The sequence below is a fragment of the Drosophila guanche genome, unplaced genomic scaffold, assembly GCF_900245975.1.
Source record: "Drosophila guanche unplaced genomic scaffold, DGUA_6, whole genome shotgun sequence".
In the NCBI taxonomy this organism is placed as follows: domain Eukaryota; kingdom Metazoa; phylum Arthropoda; class Insecta; order Diptera; family Drosophilidae; genus Drosophila; species Drosophila guanche.
In genome coordinates this window covers 7,533,785-7,556,429 of record NW_022995748.1, presented here as the reverse complement: position 1 = coordinate 7,556,429, position 22,645 = coordinate 7,533,785, and the positions used below count along the sequence as shown (strand labels likewise).

The window sequence follows — 22,645 nt, the reverse complement described above, 5'->3', positions numbered from 1 at the left end:
AAAATAATTGCCGCCCAGCGCCGTCACCCACTACCCATGCCTATGCTCATGGCCTTCCCCCTCCCATCCCTTCCCATCCCATTCCATTCACAAAACTCCGGCTCTCAGCTGTTTGTCAACTCATCTGCCGCGCCGCCATCCGGCTGGATGCCAGCTCCAGCTCCCTCCATGCCCCCCACACCTCTGGCGCTTGGTTCGTTGACGCCGAGCGTCGCGTTATCGGCGTTTCTCTGTTTTTGTACTCATATCCCTCGCTCTCGCTGGCGAGGGCATAGAGATAGAGAGAGGGCCATGCCCACTGCCACTGCCCGCCTGGACACAATGTGTTGAATACTTTTTGGCGCTCGCCTTTCACACGCACGTTCGACGGCGTCCCACATTCCCGCTAGCAGGCACTGCGCAGGCGCTGCCACCTATCGCCTCTCACTCGCTCGCGCTCTCACTCGACGCCACACACTCGATGCCGCAGTCGACGCCGCTGCCGGCAGCCACCGAGGCCCAAAACCCATCTGTCTGTCTCTGTTTTGGTCAGTCAGCAGTTGGCTTTCGTCGTGTTTGGTTCGCCCCTGGTGGAAGCGCTCTGAGCCGATAATAAAACAAAACAGAACAGAAAACATAGATCCAAAACCGTTGGCAAATCAAAAGTGTCAAAAAAAAATCACAGTCAACTCAAAACAGGAACCGCCCGCCCTCCCTCCAAGTATCTGTCGCATTTCGAAAACCACCCGATACAAAAGTGTGCCAAAAAGTGTACCGCTTGTTGCATTCGTCGCGCCAAATCGCGCTCACTGGATACTCATACTCATACTCATACTCGTAGTCGCATAGATATTGACGAGATTCGTCAGCTGTCAGTTGTTGTGCAAGTAGAAAAACCCGCCAAAAAGCCGAGAAATCCGTTCCGGTCTTTGGGCAACTCAAGCGGAAGTTACAAGTGTGTTTAGTGCTAAAGATCCAATAGAAACCAGTTGCCTAAGCAGCAGCTTTGACATCGTCGCATTTTGGCACCGTTTCCGCCTGTTCAACGCCTTTTTCTTTGGCCAATTTCCTTATCCGACGCCGGCGTTAAAAAAATCTGCCAAAATTCCGAAGAATCCGAGAAAAACTCCAAAAACATCGACACGTACCGCATCGGCAACCGGTGGCGGTGGCGGAGGTGCTGGCGGAGGCACCACCACCAGCACGAAAATGGCATCTAAAAGAAAAGCCTCGGTGTTGCTGCACAAGGTGAGTTTTCTTAAGGATATTGGATGTACACTTCACATATCCCTAGGTGCTCTAGAAGCATAGGAAGTTTATAAGGTTTTCAATCTTTTGCGCACAGCAAGGCAATTGAACTCTTTCGTTTTGTATAGGAGCGTGAAGCCGAAAATGTATGACATGAATTGAGGCAGCAAATGTTTTTGAACTTTGTAAACTATTTCTGTTGAAAAGGGGAAACATTGTCTAATCAAACCTCAAACTTTCATTACCTATTGAATGAAATGTGATGAATAAGTTTAAGTCCCCAGCAATTATTCAGCAATCAAACATATTCGCATCGTTTCCCATCGTGTAACTTTCATATTTCACCATATTACTCACAACCTGCTTCAGGTCCCATAAAAATATTTCTTTCTGCTCTCAGCCAGACCAATATGAAATCAATTTTCCCATTCCACTAAGACAAGCATCCTTTGCCCTTCCTTAGACCCACCGCAGACCAGACACATTTACCCAGCCGCAGAATAAACAGTTCGAAAAAAATACAAGCATATATCGGGGGAGGTGGGCGCAAAAAAGAGCGGAAGAACCGTAGACAGTCGCAAAAATATTGCTAATACACCGAATAGGCAGCACTCGCAGAAGAAGACCTGCTCATAATGCCTTTTCGGATAAAAAGGCGCCTAGATGGGTCTCAGAGGGTGATGCAATACACAGGGGAAAAAAGGTGTAGAGGCGTAGGAAGAGGCACCCTAATGATATACGTCGGTACAGAGACTGTGTCTCTGCGTGTGGAGTCTGCTTCATAAATGTAGCGGTGTCTGTGCTGGTTCCTTGGAACGAGTATATAGAGGCGCGAATTGAGGCTGGGGCAAGACTTGGCTAAGGGTGCGTGTCTCTGTCAACGCTGCTGGCAGGGCAGAGGCTACGGGTGGCAACGGGTGTCTGGCTTAGGAGCACGGCACGACTGGGGGCTAGCCGCCGAAAATGAAACGGAGCGTACACACACACACACAGAGAAACACTCACCGTAACAGCCCAATCCTCATCATCATCCTCATGCCAATGCCCTTACCCATACCCTCACCCACACCCACACCACCCCTAGCGAAGGGCGCACATTTGCTCCGCACGGTAATTCATCAAATGACGAAGACGAAGACGCAGTGGAGGGCGATTACGATGGCGATGGCAACGGCAAAATGGGTGCGACGGTGTGGGGAAACTTGTGCGCCAGCATTGCCGCCACAAAAGAAGTTGCTTCTTGGTCCCAACCGCACCGCCCCCCACCACAAGACATTCGCACCCCACACCCACACGCACCCAAAGGCAAAGACACAAAGCGAGTCCAGAGACTGACCAGCACTCCCCTAAAGTTGCTCTGTAAGTGTGTGTACGTCTGTGAGTGTGTGTGTTTGTGGTAGGGTGTTTGTCCTAATGCGGTTGAAGAGGGTCTGTTGGACTTTCAAAATAACTCCACCTGTAATTCAAGCAATCCATCTTTAACCCTCGAGAAAGATTATTCATGTACAGCGTGAGGTTATTTAATAGTTTTTTTTCTTTTTTAAAGTATCTAACTGGCAGCAACTAAAGAGCATCCAAACTTCGTTTGATACCAGATAGTTTCCATTTCTTACTTGTTTATAGGGTGGTCTAATCCCCCGTCGCAGCTCACCAGCTCACCCCCATGACCGGGGCGAGCCCCCAAGCCCAGCGTCAAAGCAACAAAAGCATTGACTTTCGTATATAGTCAGCGGCATTTGTATATAAATAGTTGAACCACCATGTATGTGCTCATGTTTGTCAAAGGAAACCTCACTCCACTTTCGGGTCCTGGCCCAGGCCCGTCAACCCTTTGTGGGTGGGTCAAGATTTACGCTTAAGCGCACATAAGCCGCCACAGGACATCACCGTGTGTGGGGCGGCGCCCAGGGCCAGCGTCTTTAATTCGAGTCTCAAAATTCTCCCTGGGTGTACGCCGAAACTTAAAGATTTTGTTGAAAGTTTGCAGCTTCCACGGACACCCATCGGGGGCATAAATTGTTATGCTACTCAGCTGTAATCAAACATGATTTGGTATCGGGTGCCGGCAAAGTCAGGGCTAGATTCAGAGCTAAACTGGGAGTCAGTCATCAACCCATCATCGAAGGTAGGAAGTTACACATCTCAGCATTAGTGTCGCAGGCAGACAACGTGCCAAACGAATCGAAGCAGGCGACTACGTCGACGAGAATGAGAATCTCAACTAGAACCAGTCAATGTCGTCAACAACAGGCAGGGGAATGGAGACATAGCTGGAGCTTGAGCAAGACGATAGAATGAGAACGAGGTAGGACCTTGGGGTGGAGCAACTTTTGCCACGACGGAGACGTCTTTCGACAGTCTTGACTGGGGCCTGGCTCTCCACCTCGGTTAGATGTTACGGAAAATTGCTTACGGTTTTTTGCACACACACACACACACACAAACACGGGCGCACATGAGGAGCGAAGCGGGTGGCACACACATGAATGGAGAGAATGGGGAGAATGGAGAATGGAATGGGACAGGGACTCGGGCAGGGGGTGGTTATATGGCTGCGTCGCATCATACAAACAGACAAGTTAGACAGCCCAAGACCCTCATCTGCTCATCCATTGCTCGAAAATAGAAATAGATGACAAGAACACCAAAGACGACACGGCGAGAGGGGGAACAGGACATTGGGTGGATGATCTAGGCGATGGAGTAGCGGTAACGGTAGGGAGGGAGTCGGTTGCAGCAACGACTTTGGCTAAGGGCAACCGACAAGCTCGACGGGTTATGCCCAAACACTGAGTAACAATGAGAGTTGCATCATTGAGGATTGTGATCCGTGAATACTGGAATGTCTCTCAGATCATATTCTACTTATGGATGAGGTCCACATCGACCTCTTATCGATGAGTTGTAATTGATTTGAAATTATCAAACTCCCATAAGATTATTTGTGCATTAAATTGCATTCCATCAGCAGCGATAACTATTGAATATATAATCGATTATTAATCGATCCTTCCAAATCGATGCACTAAACATTTCTGTCAGTGTCTTGGTTCCGCAGAAATCCCAATGCTCACACACCCACCCAACCTGCGACCGCCCACCAACTGATGTAAGAGCCATCAGGTCTGAATCCTTCCCCCACCAAGAAGAGTTCTTCCTCCTACAAAACCCCAAAACGAAAAAAAAACCCAAGCATACCACCCCCCTAAGGCCTTTACGTACGGGGAACCCAGCAACATTTTCACCCACCCACAAACACACATAGAGAGAGACACCCACACCTATAGAGTCGCACAAGCAATCTGCCAACTCAACTCCATCTTGGCCTGGCCAAAAAAGAGACGAAGAGTGGCACAGGCACAGGCAGAGGTGATGGTGGAGGTGGAGGTAGAGGCGGTGTCGGAGGCGAAGGCGAAGGCAAAGGCAGAAGGAAATGAAGAAGGCAACGATGTATTTCAGCTTCAGCCACAATCAAAGTTGCTTTAGAGGATGGGGCTGCTGGATGGTAGCTGGTGGCTGGTGGCTGATGGCTTGAGGCTGGAGAAGGAGCTGCTGCCAGACTTGGCTCATCCCCAAACCCGGGGCGCACACAGGGATAGAGATAGAAAGAGACCTGATTGGGTGGGGCGGGGGCAGAGAAACGAATCCCACTCACACACACACACACACGAACACATGGCAAAAAGGATGCCCCGACAAGCGACGCCGCCTTCAATCTAGTCACACACACACACACAGACACACACACGAATGAGCAGGATCTGAAGCACAAAAACAATGCCGAAAGTTTCTACACAAGCGCCTCGACCTCACCTTCATTTGGCAGCTTTCCTTCTCCTTCTCCTTCTGCATCTGCCCCTCCTCCTCAACTCACTGTCTCCGTGTTGCCAAGCCAAAGACACTCGCCCCCCACTTATGCCCCGAACTGTGTGCTACACTTTTGGTAGGCACAATCCTCATCCTCGAGACGCACCCTTGCCTATCCCACCCACACCCAAAACCCACACATGTCTGTCCTCAAGTGTGTGTGTGTGCGTCTTCGACTTTGGCTTAGTATTTTTGGTTAATTTTCTTGCAGTTTTAGGTTACGTTTTTGGCTTTTACCACTGATGCCTGCTCCCCCACTCCCACTCCTGCTATTGCTCTGCCTCCACAGCCATCCAAGGATGGCTACCCCTCGGGCTTTTCACTTGGTAAAGACGTTTGCTTAAAAGCCACCATCCACACATATACGCACACCCCGCACACACTCGTATTTAGTTAGTTTGTGATGCTTTTTAGTGCCGGGGACTCGAGACCCGAGACATCTTAAAGGGGTGCCGGCACACACGCACACACACACACACACACACCCACTGTCCCCCTCCTGTCGCCGCCAGGCAGCATACAAATGAAACCCACGTCATGTTGTAGTATGAAACAGCTCTACATACCCACTCCCATTCCCAGCCCCATCTCCAATCTTCTGCTTACCATTCATTATTTTCCATTTTGCTGCTCCTTCCCACTATTGCTTCAGGAGAGCTCTCCCTTTCCTGCTCTGACTTTGGCTCTGGCCTGGGATCTGGCTGTGGCTGCTGATGAGCTAAGCCAACATCTAAAAATTTGTATGCTCCGGTACCCCGACAGTGCCGTCTTTGTGCAGTGTTTCATCAGCCACATTTTACATTTATTACTTGAGACAACGTCCCCTAGCACCCACCAAAGAGGGTCTGCTGCTGCTCTTAATGAAAATGAGGGAACGCTATTTGCCAGAGTGGAGTCCGGCAGAGGCTCCACGATTGATGTGCCGATGGAACACACTTAAAGCGCTCGGCCTGCTGCCGCCGCTGCTTCCGATTCTGTAAGCGACCCCCTCAAGGCACAACTGTCGCTGGCAATAACCTTTAGCCAAGTTCTGGTACTCCCCACGACTTCGCCCACTCGAGTGCTCAAAACGGCAACACGAAACGATTCATCTTCGCATGCTTTCGAGCGACACCCAATCCGGTACCCAGGACCCACCCAAGTCCAAGCCACAGCCACAGCCCAAGTCCCCGCCCGCAGCCGCAGCCCAGACCCGTTGGACAGGCAACTTTCCGCTTAGCCAAGGCGTTCGACTTCATTGTATTTTCCTTCTCTGTTTTCTTGGGGGAGCTTTGGACTCTTATTTTTTTGCTTGGCAAGATTTCGGCTGCCAGTTTTATGCTCTGGGAATGGGCAGGGGATTGCTTTGGCCGGCTCCTTGGCTGACTCACAACGATGCCGACGATTCGCTCCTCCTGTCTCCACTTACAGTCCCTGTGCCAGCTGGTGGAAGAGCAGAAAGAAGAACGCTGAGGATGAAATGTAGGAAAAAATAAAGGTTTCCGGTTGCGCCAATGTTCCTTACTTCCTCTTCGGTCCTCCTCGGACACAAGAAACTCAAACACAAATTAGAGAACTCTGCAGGGCTGCCAGCTCGTCGAGGACTCGTGGGTAAAAGTTTCGAGGCACAAAATATTGAAAAAAAAATGTATGCAGAGTCCGCCGTAATGAATAAATGAGGAAACGCCAAGTGGAAGAAGATAGAATGAGCGAAGGATGAAAGGGTACTTCCTTAAGCTTCAGCCGACTTTAAAATAGTGGCTCCTGCTCCATCTCATACCCTCTTTGGCGGGGGTAATCAAATCAACCCTCGTCTAGCCGCTTGAAATAGACAATTAAGCCTTACTCCGGCACACAGGTCACACCTACAACTACTATCTGGAGGAAGCCTACGAACGAAATTAGCTCGCGAGTACCAGTACTCAGAGGTCCCCTTCTCAGTCTCAGTTTCAGTCGTAGTCCCATTTCCCATCTACCATCTCCCACCCGCCAACACAACTGCTAATGAAATACGCCACGTAGCGTGTGCCGGCAACTTTCTCCGAGGCGGGGTAGTGTAGTTAGACTCCGCTGCTCTCGGGCCCCCCTATTGAATTACTCAAGCCTCACAGTCGCAGTCGCAGTCGTTGCCGTGGTGCTTGTCCCAGGCCAGGCCAGGCCAGGCACTGGCACGGGCACAAGTCAGCAACATTTCTGCTGCGGACCAGCGCTCAACGAGAACGCTGTCTTGTACCCTTTTAACGCTCCCATACTCCTACAGGCAGTCCTCCGCTGTCCTCCTTCGGAACATCCCACACGGACCGACTCAACCCGACCGAGGGAAGCACTCCGAAAAAAAAGAGAGGAGAAAGTCCTATCCTGCAGGGGCTTTTATGAGAACGTGCCCTTTATTTTCCACTACGAAGACGTCGAAGAAGCAGGCGGCAGCCAGCTCTAAGTTGGACAGTCTCGACGGACGACTAAGGATAGGAATGGGGATGGGAGCACACTCTACGCTCTGCACAGTGGGATAAATTCAGTGAACCGTAAGAGAACCATTCGAGAACTTCATTCGCTATTCGAATGAGAATAGTGTTACAAATAGTGATAGTGATTTTGGTGTTGCTTTTTGCTTTTTTGTGGTACGATTTCGATGTGTTTTATCCATTGTCCAGCATGGAGGAAGGTTCCTACCCCACACTATTGCTGTGTCCTGTCTTTGATGCTTTCTGCTGACTCAGTTTTTTATTCGCCAGCCGCCCCCCTTGCTCCAGGAAGGCCCATTCCACAGAAGGGATTACAGTCCAGGACGGACCCCGTTTCTAGAACCGCACCGAACCGGGCACAGACAACGTTTGGCTAGCCCAACCCATGCCCGACCCCTCACTCAACCCCTACCTAACCCTTTCGTTAGTCTTTCACTTCCACCCCAGTCCTTGCCCCCTTTCCTACACAGCCTGTGGCAGCCACTCCCTTTGGATACCCTTCGTAGTCTGGCGCTTTGGTTGCTTTGCCAGTGCAATTTTTATACAAAAATTTCCTTGCTCATCCGCCACTCCTCCCCCAACACGCCACATACTTACCCCCACCCGCCACTATTCGCTTTTGTACATAAACTTGGGGTGTGGGGGCGTGTAGGGGTGTGGAACCCTCTTCCTCTGTGAGCACACAGCCAGAGTGGAGGGAGTCTCTTGGCTGCTCTTGGAAGAAGAGCGGACTACGGCGGACTAGTTCACGCGAACGTCGTTTGCCAGGCTGCCTTCTGCCGTTCCCCTCACTGCTGGTTCCGTCTATGTTCTGACTGTACTCAACGTCGTCGTCGTCGTCGGCGTCCTTGCTCATCAAGCTCATTTTCCCGTGCCCGTGCCCCTCCCCACACTCGTGCCCTTGCACGTTTGTCCATTTTAAGTTCGAGTTCTGCCCGTGGCTCTCATCCAGCGACGAGTCCTTCAGCAGCCCCAGACCGAGACCGCTCTTCGCCAAACCCCAACCCAGACCCCTATCCATTCCATCCACAGTGCCATCAACGCTCCTCGCAGCACCATTTGCCCCATTGCCGGTCGGTCCCTCATTTATTTTGTACCCACGCTGGCAGCAAAGTTTGTCTTGCGTTTCGTTTGGGTTTCCATTTTTTAGATTATTCCTTGCGCTTGCTGCCCAATGCTCCTTTTTTTCCGCTCTCTCTCTGTATCTCTCTTCCTCTCTTGGTATCTCTTTCTAGCCGGGGCTAACGAGCATGTTACTCCTTGCCTTCACCTACCCCTGCCCAGTCCTAGTCCCACCCTCTAGCCATCATTCCTTTCGCTTTTATTATTATGCTTTGGCGCACATTCCAGGGGCAAACAACAAAAAATAAGAGGAAAATGGAACCAGCACCCCTAGCCGTCCATCCCCATCCCCAGGCGTTGCCAGGGCTACCATTCTGCGAGGAGGAATGGAGGGGACGATGGATGGACGATTGCTGGGCAAAAGTTGCAGTTGTCCGAGTCGCAGGGCTCCGGCTCTGGCTCTGGCTCTGGCCATATAAAATAATAACAACTAACTAAAAATCCGTTCGCTTTAGCTGCAAAATCCTTTTGTTTTCCACGGCATACCCTCACCCACAGCCACACTGCACCGCCCCGTCCCGCTAAACCGAGAGCTCTGTGCATAAAAAACCCAAAAAACTACTCGCAAAAAAATAGAGAAATTGTTTGCCCCGCTCAAATTCAATGCAAAAGTTTCGCCTCGCCGTCTAGCTACCCACATAAATTCTACCACCACCGCCCCATTGCAGGCTCAACCCCAACAACAACCCGTGGCACATCTCCAACCCCCCACACCCCTCTGCATTGGGCCGGGGACTTTTTTTGAAGCAGGGGTCGAAAGTTTATCAGCGCGTTTGTCTGCTGCCATCGCCGCACCAGTTCCAGTTACCCAAAATATCAGCCCCAACTCCCGCAGCCCAAGCCCCAGCTCGACCGCTTGTTTGTCTTACTTTTGACCTCTATAAGCGCGATGCCAGAGGCTGGCGGAGTCTGAAAGGGCCGATAATGATGAATGGGAGGGCAAACGAATGCACTTCTTAGCGAGAGCTCGGAGATGGGCCATGAATTGATGGAGGGCTACACAGGGATAAGAGTTTTCATGGCAGATGGTGTATCATGTAACCAACTTGGAACTAAACTATCCCTATTTTATAATAATATTTTGTATTACCAAACATGATATGTATATTGATGATTTGAATGACTACAAGCGCATGAGAGTAGTGATTAATGTATCATAGTTTGAATTAATTTAAACATTTCTTTAAGATCCTCTTGTGGTACGAGTAACACTAGCAATACCTTTCTTTAATTGTTATTTTCTTGGTATACAAAAATATAAATTGTATTCTAATTATTCCCTTTTCTCCTCTCTCTTTGCAGGTAAGCAAGAAACTCAACCGTTTACTTCTGTCAAAATGTAAGACACATTGTTGTGAGTGAACTTCGAGGGGGAGAACTATGGGCCATTGTCTGGGGCAGTTTTGATAAGCCTTGGCGGTGCCCCGTTTTGGTGCATTTGTTGCAAAAATTGCTGCATAATGTTTAAAATGGGGGCAGCTCCATGGCGATGAAGTGGAGTTTTGTTGCCACGCGCCGCACAGAACGAAATGAAAAATGTTCTCTTACCTTAAGCAGCTTAAAATTAATTTACATGGACGGAGGGGACTTTGGAGATGAGCTTCGCGGTGAGGGGCTACGGTTTGGAAGTGGGACGACTGCGAGGGTGGGCGAAAAAACTTCAGTGCAGTGGCATAGAATTATACATTTGCCGGCGGAAGTTGAAAGTGGCAGCCGCGGCACTCACCGCCCACACATCCATCCACCATCCACACTCTGCCGCGGCAAGGACGGGGGTGGGGTGGGGTGCAACATGCAGTCTAACCCCAAAACCCAACCCCCGCCCACGCCCCCACCAAGCCCCGACCAAGCACTTAATAATACGGTTTATTAGCGACATAAGCACATCCGACGCTGCCTCGCCCGCTAACGTTGCCGTTGTCGTTGCAGACATTTTAATTGGTAGGCGAGTGCATGGGTAACATAAAAATTATAGTCCTGCGGTGGCAGGGTGGCGCTGGTGCTGCTGCTGGTGCTAGTCCTCCGGCCAGGGGTGTGTCCCTATAAACAGTGACAGACAACAAGGAGCAGGGGGCAGCAGCCTCCAAGGCTGGGGCAATTGAAAAGTAGGATATACACTTCAATCATTGGCTGCCTCTGCCTTTGTCTCTGCCAAAGGATCGCCAAGCGGAAGGGGAGCGAGCGCGTGCATGTGGGCGAGGGCGAGGGCGAGGGCGTGTGCTCACCACTGCCACAAATTAAAAACTGCTGCGTTTTTTAATCAAAGCAGCATTAGGAGGCAGCCACTAGGACTCGCGAATGCCGGTGAATGAGTAAGGGGAGCCGCTCAGCACTGTGCAACATAAACTTTGGAGCCTGAATAAATATTTGCACTTCAATGACTATGTTGCCTTCACATCAAATATATTCTAATATATTCTTTTATGAGAACTGTGTCATGGGTTTCCCTTTTCCATAAGCGACGTGTGTGTCTGCTTCTCCGCTCGATCTAAAACTGATCTCGCTCCCAATTGAACTCTTTGTAAAGCGTATTTACATCTGTCTTCAGTCTCAGTTACTTGAGGTATTTGCACTGCGGAAATAGGGGACTGTCTGCTAAATACCATCCATACATTTTACTAAAATTCGTTCGTTTTTGTGTCCCGAATAATATATTTCTGTGAATACACAGAGATCCTCTGGGTAGCTTACTCCAACTCCAACTGCTAAAATGATTCGAAAATTGTTGCCTTAGTGGTTAGTAGCAGCTTAGCGCTTGCTCCTCGTTGCAAGTTCTCTCGAAACAGTTCCCAGCCAGACGCTCTGGCTCTGGAACCCTTTTCATATCGCTCCAGCCGTCGGTGTGTGCTGCTCGTACAAAGATGTGGAGTTGGGCAACGGGGTGGCAGACGTACGAATTTTCCACATCCCTAAATCGCTAATCTGCTACGCATTTTTGCAGTGCCACACTCTACGGGAACGGGGGACGGGGGAGATCCGCTTCCCTTACCCAGCGACCCTCCAACTTTTCTGCCTTATTGTAATAATTTCGTTCCCATCCAAGCGTTTCTTTTTTTTTGCACCCTGGCGCAAATCGGTAACTTTGAGCTGCAAAGTTTGGTGGAGCCCAAGAGGGTTTCTGGATGTGCTCAGCTTTGGGCATGGGTCCGGGTACGGGTACGGGTACGGGTCCATGCCTGGGTCTGCGTCTGGCTCTCGTTCTGGGTCCGGGCTTCCTTCTACACATATGTGCGAGGGTGCGATAAGGCGGCGGCTGCAGAGAAATTGAAATTGTTGCCATTTGTGAAGGTTGCCGCTGCTAGACGATGTCGCGGCTAGGTGTGCTAAACTCCCAGCAGGGGATGGGTATGGGACCAGCAAGGAGTTGGAGGACACGCGAAGGTTGTAAAACCGCCAAAGCCAGCGCTGCTGGAAATTTCGTGTTGCCAACTTTCAGGCGCTGGGGCACAACTCAAGTGCGCTTTGGGTAGGGATGGGGAGGGATGCGTGTGGAAGAGGAAAGGAGAGGCGTGGAGTCGAGCCAAGTCGAGTCCTGTCCTGGCTGTAAGGCGTTGCTGATTATGATGGCGCCGGCCATCGACTGCAGCCCCAAAACGGAGTTTTAGAAAAAACTCTCTTCATGGAACTCAACCTGGATAGATCCTTCCTTCTTCCACTATTCGCTGCTCGACATTTTGCCACTTTATAAACTATCATTACAGATCCGCTCATTTTCGAAGAGTTTCTTTAGTGAGTTCCTTCCTAAACCCTTTTAGAAAATGAGTTCTCATTTGGAAATTAACCGAACCGAACCCCATTCGGGCCTTTTGCTGCTTTCTGGCTCTCCTCACCCAGAAGGACCAGCTAACCCGAAGCTCTCTTTGAAATGAAGTCTGAGACCTAGCAACCGACCTGACCCCGGAACGGAACCCTTTTGCAGCTTCTGCCCTCCCTTCTATCGATGGTGGAAGCCAAAAATATATAAAAACAAACTTTTTTATTTCGCTGGCTACAGCCAGAATATTTGTTGTATTATCTGCTGCCTGGGGGGTGGCGGAGGAAGAGGAAGTGAAGGACAGGAGGTTGGGAACTGGCCGTAAAGGCCGCCCGTTTTTACGAAAAATATCACCAGCAAACCAACAAAAAAAAAGGAAAGGAAAAATGAAAGCCAAAAGAGGAGGGCTGAAACCCCACGTGAACTCCTGCCAACAAAACGTTTGCCGCATCTTTTGGGATTTCTTGCCTCGTTTAAAAATCATTCAAGCAGCAGACACCACCAAACCCAATCCAGTTGGCCCCTGCCCCAGCCACCATCTATCTAACAGCTTCGCCCAGCTCCGCCCACATTCAGACAGTGGCACAAATTGTGTCAAAAGCATTTGCGAGTGGGCGGACGGGTTCGTTGGCTGGCTAGGTCCACTGGTTCCACCTTCCGTGAAGCGTTTGCTTGGGCTCCGCGTTCATTTTTATGTTTTTCCGGAGGCCCCATTTCCAGAGCCAGCTCCATCCTCCATCCTCACGCCACAATACGATCCGTGCCCCGCTTCCACCGAAACTTTGACGCCTAACGTAAGAGGCAGCAAATAATTCATCATTCTGCCTTCAGACTTCGAAGCATTTCCTCTGCCAAAATCCGGGGCCTTGGAGTTTGGAATGCCACGCAGCATTTGCTTCGCTGCCTGAGACTGGGAACCCAACCCTCTACCATCAGCCAGCTACCTCCTTGGATGCTTGGCCCAAAGCGTCAAAGAAGAAAATATTATTTGGAACGGTTTATCATCAATTTTATGTGCGATTTTTCCTTTCTTCTTTCTGTTTGCGATTTCCTTTTACTGCTCTCCCCCACCCACTATCCAATCCCATCCCACTTAGTTTGCCTCGAAATGAGTCCCGTCCTGGCTCTGAAACTCTCTATCTAGTTTTGGGGGAGGATGGAGAAGGCCACTGAGCCACTGTGACTGTCTTTGCGAGTGAAAATCAACTGAAATTCGATTTGATTATGATTTGTTTCGATTGAAGGCGATGTCTATGATGGGGGAAACGATGGGCCAAGGTATGGGGAATCCCACCCACATCGAAAACTCCTCTTCTCTCCTTTCCGATTGCAATGAGACTCGTGATGGCTGACTGCCAGTGGAAGTTGAATTTGATTTCTCACATTGCTTGGCACTGCCGGGGACACGGAGAGAGGAGTCGGGACTTTGCTCGGCACTTTAATGGGTTTCCCTAACAAGGTTTTCTTTTAATAGGGGTACACTGCTGGGGGCTCTATTCACCAGCCAGATAGACCAACCAAAAGGTTAACGAAGGTGACAAAAAAGAAACCTATAACTTTACCAACACAAGGTCCACTTTTATTTGTAAATTTCAAGTAAATATTGAAGTCCCACACGGCTGTATCTGGAATTCCTTATCAAACTTATGATTATTTCTTGTAATTTACTTTATTGTGATACTTTCGATTGTAAAACCTTGCTTTTAAAAATGGTTTTTGCCTTAATATTAAAATATTTGAATTTCTGAACGAACATTTCCTGTGTCCGCCATGCGATATATTTATTTTGGCAGCATGTACTGTGGATTGTGCTATTTTTTTCAATCTGCAGCATGTTTTCTCATGCCATTATATAGGCGTTGCGTTCTATTCTTTAGTTTTTATAAATACATTTATTGCTGCATGGATGGCAAAAACTGTCAAAGACAGCGAACCGCATCAATCAGCGTCCAGTCCGGCAGCAGCGAGTATTTTTTTTATAAATTTATCCACATATTTGTGTATATAATATTTTATTTGAAATCTATGTTTATTTGGACTTTTGTTTAATTTGTTATGATTTTTTGGCAGCGTAGTTCGGCAACGTTTTTAGTTTGTTTTAATGCATATTTCATGCGTTTAATATTTAATGGAGCTGCACTGAGCACCCGCTTCCACTTCTATTCCATTGTGCGCGCACAGTCGGTTACATAAGTCCGTGTACGGTGTACACATTATTTTTTATCCCGGCCACGCAGCGGAACAGGTATTCCGCACCAGAATGAAATCAAAATGAATTAAATAGGCAAAATGCTCAGTGGGGGAAAAAAATATTAAATGCTTGGCCAGTCCAGGATTCTTTTCCTGGCATTTGCATATTCAAATAATTTTTTATAAAATATATACACCTTTCCACATACATATATGCGTACATGTGTACAGGCATAGCCAGGTGCATAAAAATAATCAATAAAAAGGCAGCATAGGTCGGTAGGGAGGGAGGGAGGGTGTGCGGTGTGGCATAGAAAAAGCAGGACCTGCATTAATATACAGGATAAAAGAAACCAACCCGATTTGTTGTACCGACCATCCAAAATCGAAGTCAAAACTCAATTTAAATCCACTTTTCCAGCATAGATTCCTGCGTTAATTGCGCTTTTGTGAATTAAAGTTCAATCTATCTGAAATACCCAACTCTAGGTGAACCCTGTGGAATGTCTACGACCCTTCCCCCCAATAATACACACAAATGGGTCACACACACAGACACGCTGACTTGGCTTTGTCTTGAGCCAACCCTCGCACAGGGCTTAGGGGCAGTCGATCGGATGCAACCCCCTGCAGCGGCTCATTCCTTGACTGGCGCTTGGCTTTCCCCTCACACCTGAAGTGACAAAGTCTCGGCATTTCTAATGCCCAAAACGATGCTCTTGGCTGGTAGCACACACGGCGTAAGTGTAATATGCGTGCGTGAAGGCACGGCGAGGGATGGCGCTGTGGGTCTGCCATAGATTTCAGTTAAATGCAGTGCCGACGTGCTGTCGTCAACAGCATTCCGCTCATCACCATCGTCCTCGACATCATCATCATCATCATCATTACCTGCGCCATCTTCATCAACTTCAGGATGAGAATTCATATGCAAATCCAAAACGCAAATCAGCAACGGAACTCGAGCTCTCGGCACACGCTCCCCGTCAGCTTGTGCTGGCTTTGGTCTAGTCCTCAAAGAATGCCAACTGGTTTGGCAGATGAGGCATGCAACAGCGTGAGCCCACGCATGCGGGACGGCGCTTATACAAGGCGAGACAAAGTAGCTCAGCAAACAATAAGCGGCAGTTAATGCACTTTGCATAGACCTCATAGAACAAAGCTTTGGTGAGTGCCAAAAGGCATTCTAAGCTACTTGCCAGATAATGTGGACTGTTAGGGTATCGGATAACAATTATTAAACTTCCTACCTTAAAGCAAAAAAGGAACGTTAAGAATAGTTGCAGAAGTTGATTGGGTATGGATCCTAATTGTTTCTTTATATTTGGCTTACATTTTTTTCTCTCATAATTTCGTGTCCGCTTATTCCGCTCTAATTGCTAGTTTATTGTTTTTGTAAACAAAAGTCTTCTCCAGTTGCAGACACAGGTAGTTTTTCCTTTGGTTTTTACATACTTTTCAAATAATTATTAAGTTGTAGTGCTCGACATTTCGAGCTCCATCAAGCGGGGGCAGAAACCCTGTATTTTTGCCATGATTGCGACCAAAAAACAGAAACCATTTCTGCCTATTTACAGGGGGAAAACATTTGCCTGCTTTCAGGCGATTTCACGCTGCCCTTTCCACATTCAGCCATTGTCCATTGTCCAGCCCCTGGCCCTGGCCCTGGCCCGACGAGGGGCAGGCTGCTTGGATGTTCAGCTAATGCATTGACTAACGGGGCGCATCATGCGTGTGAATACAGTGGTGTGGGAAGCTGGGGGCAGTAAATGAGGGGGCTGTAGAGGGTGGAAGCGTGATTTGTAGGGGTTGCAAAAAAAAGAAGCTCGGGCGCTCACGGATATATGTTCACTGGGTGGCGGCAAAAACCAAAAATAAAATGCAATTTTTGTTTGCTGTCCAAAAAGGGGTGTAGAAATTATTGCGGGTGCCGAGCGGGCTGATGCGAAGGGGAGAGGGTAGTATGTACATATGTAGCTGGTAGTCCGAGTGGGTGGCATTAGCTGGGCCAAACTCCATGGCCCCTACGCGGCACCAACACCACCCGGCAGCATGCGTTTTCGTGTGGGCCGTGCGGCATTAATTGTGATGTCTGGCCTGGTCGGGAGCCGGGCTGATGAGTAAGTAGATTTCCTTGTATGCGCATTCCAGCCTGCATTTTTTCAACCCCTGCCCCTAGCACGGGAACGGGTTGCAACTACGCCTACTTTGGAGGAAAACGATGAGTTGGTGGCATGCCGCCTCATTGATAATAATGCCCCTCGCTGCTCGCTGCTCGCTGCATTCGCTGCCTCGCTCTTCGTCGGGCCGCGTTATTTTTTTCTCCTTTATATGTATATTTTCGTATGCGTAATATTTTTACACACCGATACGGACATGGAACAGCGTCGCGGCTGCTGATGCTGCTGTCCAGTGAGAGCCGAGCCGAGCCAGCCGAGCGCCGCGTTGCACGGTGCGTGCTGCGTGTCCGGGGCAGAGCGCGAAAAAAGGACCAAAAAAGCTCCGCCTTTAAAAATATGTGCGCACCAATTGCCATTTGTGTCTGTGTTTTTCTCTTTTTTACTCTCGCATCGGGCACGCATCCTGCAATCGTTGATCAGCATGGTCCTGCCCCTGCCCCTGCTCCAGCTCCAGTCAAATTCCCAGTCCCCATCCCCATCCCCCGAGGTGGTTGTTGTAAATAAGAAATGCAAAAAATAAGGGAAAAAGTTGGGAAGGCCGTTGAACAAATGGCAAGTGCAAAAAGCGTTAAAAATCGCTGCAGAGCCAGAAGAAGTCGCTCTCCTGCCTTTTGCCACTGTTGTTCGGTTACTGGTCCATATGGGGCATCCCCGAGCATATGCGGGGTATTCTTTACATACTTGTAGGCGTCCTCTTTTTATTTTATTTACGCACCTCTCAGTCAGATTGAGGTGGTATGGGGCCTACCACCGAGGCATGGCATGGCAGGCGATGTGGTTAAGTGCCGAAAGAGAGAGACACAAACCATAGGAGCGGAAAAGAGACGGAAAAAAGGGAGCGAGTGAGAGGGGCATATGTGGTTGCGGTTGCTGAAGGAAACGGGCATCAATGTCTGACAATATTATGTTTCAATTTCGGAGTGTGATGCGGGGAGAATCATATAGGAGGGCACGTCCAAGGGGATAAATTACAAATGAGCCGCGACAAAGGACAGTGTAGAGTGCAGACCTTTTGGGTCTTTGAATGCGAGAAATTTGACTTTATAATTGAAAAATAAAATGAGGATTTCCCAGGGAACAGGAAAATAAATCCTAAAAGCAAAAATGTAAAAGATAATATTCTGGGAGGTAAAAAGATGTGAATATTTAGTTCAAAGAGACAGACAGTTTTAATCATTGGAAGACAATTCCAACAACATTAACAACTCCCAACATTAATTTCGCCTGCACATTTTATTGGCTACTTACCAGCATTCCAGTCAGTCTAAACTTAATCCCGTTCCCCCAGTCAAGTAAACAAGATTTAAAACAACAAAAAAGAAAGGAATCTAACAGCCATTTTGCTCTTGTCCCTCTTCTCCACCGTTTTGTCTCGTTCGCCTCTTTCTAGCCACATCATAAACTAATCACTTCAGACAAGGAGCTGTAGGTAGCGATCCAGTTGGACGCACTGCACTCACTTCGTGTCCTGGCCAGCTTTCAGCGGCTAGCTACGCGTTGGTCAACAAAATGTTGCATACTTTATGGCGCTCGGAAAATAATATTCGCGTGCTGCATAAAAAGCAGCCGCAACGGCACCTCCTCTCCGCTCCGCATGTCTGACGGCGTGTTGTTTTTGTGCGATTGAGTGGCATGTACCGTTAGTTACAGTGGCCCCAAAATGTATGTAACAGGCGAAACGATTACACGCCCCCCCAAAATCGGTGGCACGGTCTGCGTTTGTGTGTGTGTGTTCGATGTGAGTAACTTTGACCCGTTTTGTGGCCAGCAGCGAGGGACGAGCCCAACAAAAAAGCAAATCAAGTGCGGAGTAAGGGAGGGAGTGATTTTTGCTTTTTTATTTTCGTTAAATAATGCTGCCTACTGTCGGGTAGAAAATAGAAAACCAAAACATCATCAATGCTATCAAAAACGAAGGGTGAAAGAGGAGAGGTGGAGAACTAGGGTTCAGCGAAAAGCCTTACTTCCCCATGAACACACCAAACCCCAAACCCACTCCCAGCACCCCCCAACGACATCGACATAGAGCCGTTCCCTAAGCCTTGATGCCATTTCATGTTCCGTTTGTTGTTGGCTGCACAATGTAGTTGGTTATGCCCTTTCAAAGGATAACTCTGAAGAAGAATATGTTGAAATAAATGTGGATAAGTATTTAAAAATGAATTAAATATGTCATTAAAATTGGCCTTGTTTACAAAAACTTATACGGAAACTTATCTCTGCCAAAAAAATCTATATTTAGATCAATCAAACAATTTATTTATAGAATCTTTTCAATTAAAGTTTCGCGAAAACTTCTGCATTTATTATTATTCATACATTTTAAAGAGCATTTTAAAGAATTCCTTCAAAATCATGGAATTCTCTTTTCTTTCTGCCAATTGTTGTGGCACTTTTGTTCATTTCTCTCGGAAAAGGCAAAGCATTAAAATAAGTACAATCCCCTCCGGCTCATTCCCGTCGTCCCTGTGCCCTGCACCTGAGGAAGCGTTCGCTTTTTAGTTGCAACAAACATAGGCAACAACAGCAAAGTTTCGACTGGCCTCCCGTACTTCCCTCCACACCCCTCGCTGCTGTGCGTGTGGTGCAAAAAAATAAAAAATAAAATAGAAATTTCAGCGGAAACGCTAAAATTTTATAATGGCGCACACATGGGGCGCGGTATGAGTGCTGCCGGTGTTGCCATTGCCAGCGGCGGCTGCAGCTGCATCGGCAGCGCTGCAGAAAGTGACAATGACGTGCCCCTGCACATGCACATATTCTAGGCAAATGAAAAGAGATATTATGGGGCAAGAGATCGCCAAAGATCATGTAATTCCCAGTACTCATCAGGTCAATCACAATAGTTATCAGGAGTCTGTAAATCTATGCACAGTTCAGCCAGCCACAATCCCCATTTTGGACCATCGCGCTAAGCCTGTTATTACCTGATTCATCGCACGCCTTTTGGTCTGTCTGCTGGGACCTTTTTTGGGGCGCCGAACAAATATATAACTTGCTCCACACACTCCCCCCAAGTACCAGAGTCATATACAAAGTCCTATGTAAACAGACACAGGCGCAAATATCACTTATGTATATCCCTTTCAATATTTCATATATACCCTCGTATTTGTTGAGAGCTATCCCACCCGAGCACGCCATCGCCATCGCCCTCAGGCTAAGCCCGTGACTGGTAACTAATTTGACACTACCCCAACGGCTCCTACCCACACCCGCACCGATTCTGCTGATTTTTTCTATGTTTCTATTTATTTTTTTCATTGGGAAATGGCCTCCCACCAGTGGACGTCACCCAAAAGAACCCAGCATCCATTTTTGTCCCGCTCTCTTTTTGTAATTGCTTTGACCAGCGGCTGCAGCGGTGCAGCGTGGATGTAATTTTTTTAGATGGCTGTTTTTGTATATATTCTATAGTTGTGCATGCATTTAATTCATGCGAGGGATGATGCGAGTGCAAAATGCACTGGAAGTCGCCCTATCTGTGGTAGAGGAAAAGTGTCTGGCTTCCACTGGAATTCTAGTGGAAATTCCACCGGACCTGCCAGGACCCTGGTAAACAGGGAAGGGTACCCCAGAGCTATTCCACTTTTCACTGTCTGTCTTTACAGTGTCTCTCCCAATCGCAATTTACCTGCAGTACACCATCTACGGAGACAACTCCCCAGTCAACTTTCTAATCAAACGAAGCAAACCAAATGGCAATTTGTAGCTGCTCAAGACAACTCCAGTGCTCCGGCGACGTCTTTCAGTTTCTTTTAGCCAAACCCCTTGGCCAGTGGCAGTGGCATTCAGCATTGGCTATTGAAAAGACAACCACATGAATAAGAGGAAAACGTAGAAATTTTCCATTAATTAAAACGATACAAGGAACAGATGGAGATGGAGATGGATATGGAGATGGAGGGAGACCTTGGCTGGACAAAGACAGTGGACAAAGACATTTTTGTGAGTCCACAGCTGAGACGGAAACGGAACTACTCCGTCGGGAGTCTTTGGAACATGACATGAGGTCTCGGGGATGTGGGTTGCTTTCGGGACTCGTTCCCTCTTCCTCTCTCAGTCTCGACTGAGCTCTTTTTGCATGACTTAAGCTCGGGGGCTCATCCAGGGCAACGGCAACCTTGACTTTGCCCGCAGCAGGCATGGGCGGGAAGGTCCTTTCTTTGCAAGTAATTTGTTCTGAGGCTGACAGCAGCCCACCAGCAGGCGTATGAGTAACACCTGCAAGGCAGAGCAGCTCTCGCACCCACCCGAATGCATGGGGCTATAAATCCTAGCATTTATTTCCATTTGCCACAACATTTTCTCGACTCGTACTCGTCTCCGAGATGGGAAAGTTGCTTTTGAAGTCTCACACAAAATTGTAACCCTTTTGCGGCAGTGGGCCTGAAAGTATCAGGAAGATGAGAGAGGGAGTGTGGGGGGTAGTCGCTCTGAATGTCAGAAATATGCGGGCTTGTGGCATCTTACAAGTAAAGGCTTTGGCATCAGGACAGAAACAGGAGTAGGAGAACGAGACTGGAGTTCAATGCAGAAGGCAGCCCAAAACTAACAAACTGACGAGGTGATGGGGTGGAGGAAGAACATGTGCCTGCCCCTGCCCCTGCCCCTGCTCATGCCTGATGACTCGACTCTGACTTCGACGGCGTCTGGGCACAGGCACAGGCGCACCACTACAATGCCAACAGCCTCTAAGCACACGCATAATGAATTACCACCGAGCCAGGAATCGTTCTCTCTGTCTCCTTTCCGCCTGAGCTTGTGGCAGTGCCTGTGCCAGTGCCTCTGCCTCTGCCTCTACCAACTGCCGATGACATATTTCTCCAGACGAGGCAGCATCGCACTCCCCCTACAAACGGAGCGCCTAAAAGGCAGCTAAGAAAATTTGCGTTTAACTCATAAGTGCGTGAAAGGGTTGCCAGACCCCTGCACCCGACTCTAGCAGCCCCCATCCCCCTTCACAGCCCAGAGTAGAGTAGAGTCCTAAGTCCCAGGCAAGCAAAATCCTTTGCCATGGGGCTGCCTCTGTTCCCTGTCAAGGAAATTGTAGTTTAAATGAAATGGAAGTTGCTTTTATCAACGGGGTAGGCGGAAGGTTGCGGGGGCTTAGGTTCTCGGATTGGGGTTCCCTGTCTTGGGGTTGGGTAGTGGATGAGGTTGCGTATGTGTGAGCTTTCTTAGAAGTTCGGTTTCTACATGTGCCTCAGTGTCTGTGTGTGTTTTTGTGTGTGTGTGTGTGTGTGGTTGTCGTATATAAATTAAAATGCCTAAACATATGCATTAGTTTTTGTCTCACTCTCTCACTCCCACTCTGGCCCTCATGTCAGGCAGTCCTTGGCTATGTTCTATGGGGGTTTGGGGGTATCTCGAAAGTTTTTGTGGTTACGACATTGGTTTTCGGGGGAGGTGGATGCTTGAGACAGGCCCAGAAAGGGTCTGGGCGGGTGGCAACTGTCAGTCTCGAGTCTCAAGTCTCGGGCTTCGCTCCGCTTCGAGTCTCGGTCTCCAGTCTCGGTCTCGAGCTGTGGCCTGACAACTTAGTCTAATGAGAATTCAAATTCGAAACCCAACTACGCAATCGTGCTGAAGAAATTAAAAGAAATTGCACATGATGTGTTACGACAAGTGCTCTCTCTCTCTTGCTCTCCCTCTTCCTCTCTCTATAAGTGTGTGTGCCTATTGAACAGTATGATATGTGTGTGTGTGCGAGAAATAGAACAAATATTTGATTCACTCTCTGAGTGGGGGGTGGGGGGGGGGGGGGGGGGACTGGCAAGCACATGAAAAAAATTTTCCTGTCAAAAAGGGAAAAAAATTTTAAGTGCCTCAGGGGGGGGCCCCAAGACAAATGTTTCATA

General features: G+C 48.5%; 1 protein-coding gene across 2 annotated transcripts in view; it reads left to right on the top strand.

Annotated features, from left to right (window-relative positions):
- Positions 1–551: 551 nt before the first annotated feature.
- LOC117584287 (homeotic protein female sterile) overlaps positions 552–22,645 on the top strand; it is a 27,860-nt gene continuing 5,766 nt past the window's right edge. Inside the window, exon 1 of one of the 2 annotated variants that reach the window (XM_034273105.1) lies at positions 552–1,227. In XM_034273105.1, the coding sequence (XP_034128996.1) occupies positions 1,189–1,227 (39 nt within the window). In that variant the 5' untranslated portion in view covers positions 552–1,188. The remainder of the gene's footprint in view (positions 1,228–22,645) is intronic. The other variant, XM_034273106.1, reaches the window with a different exon arrangement.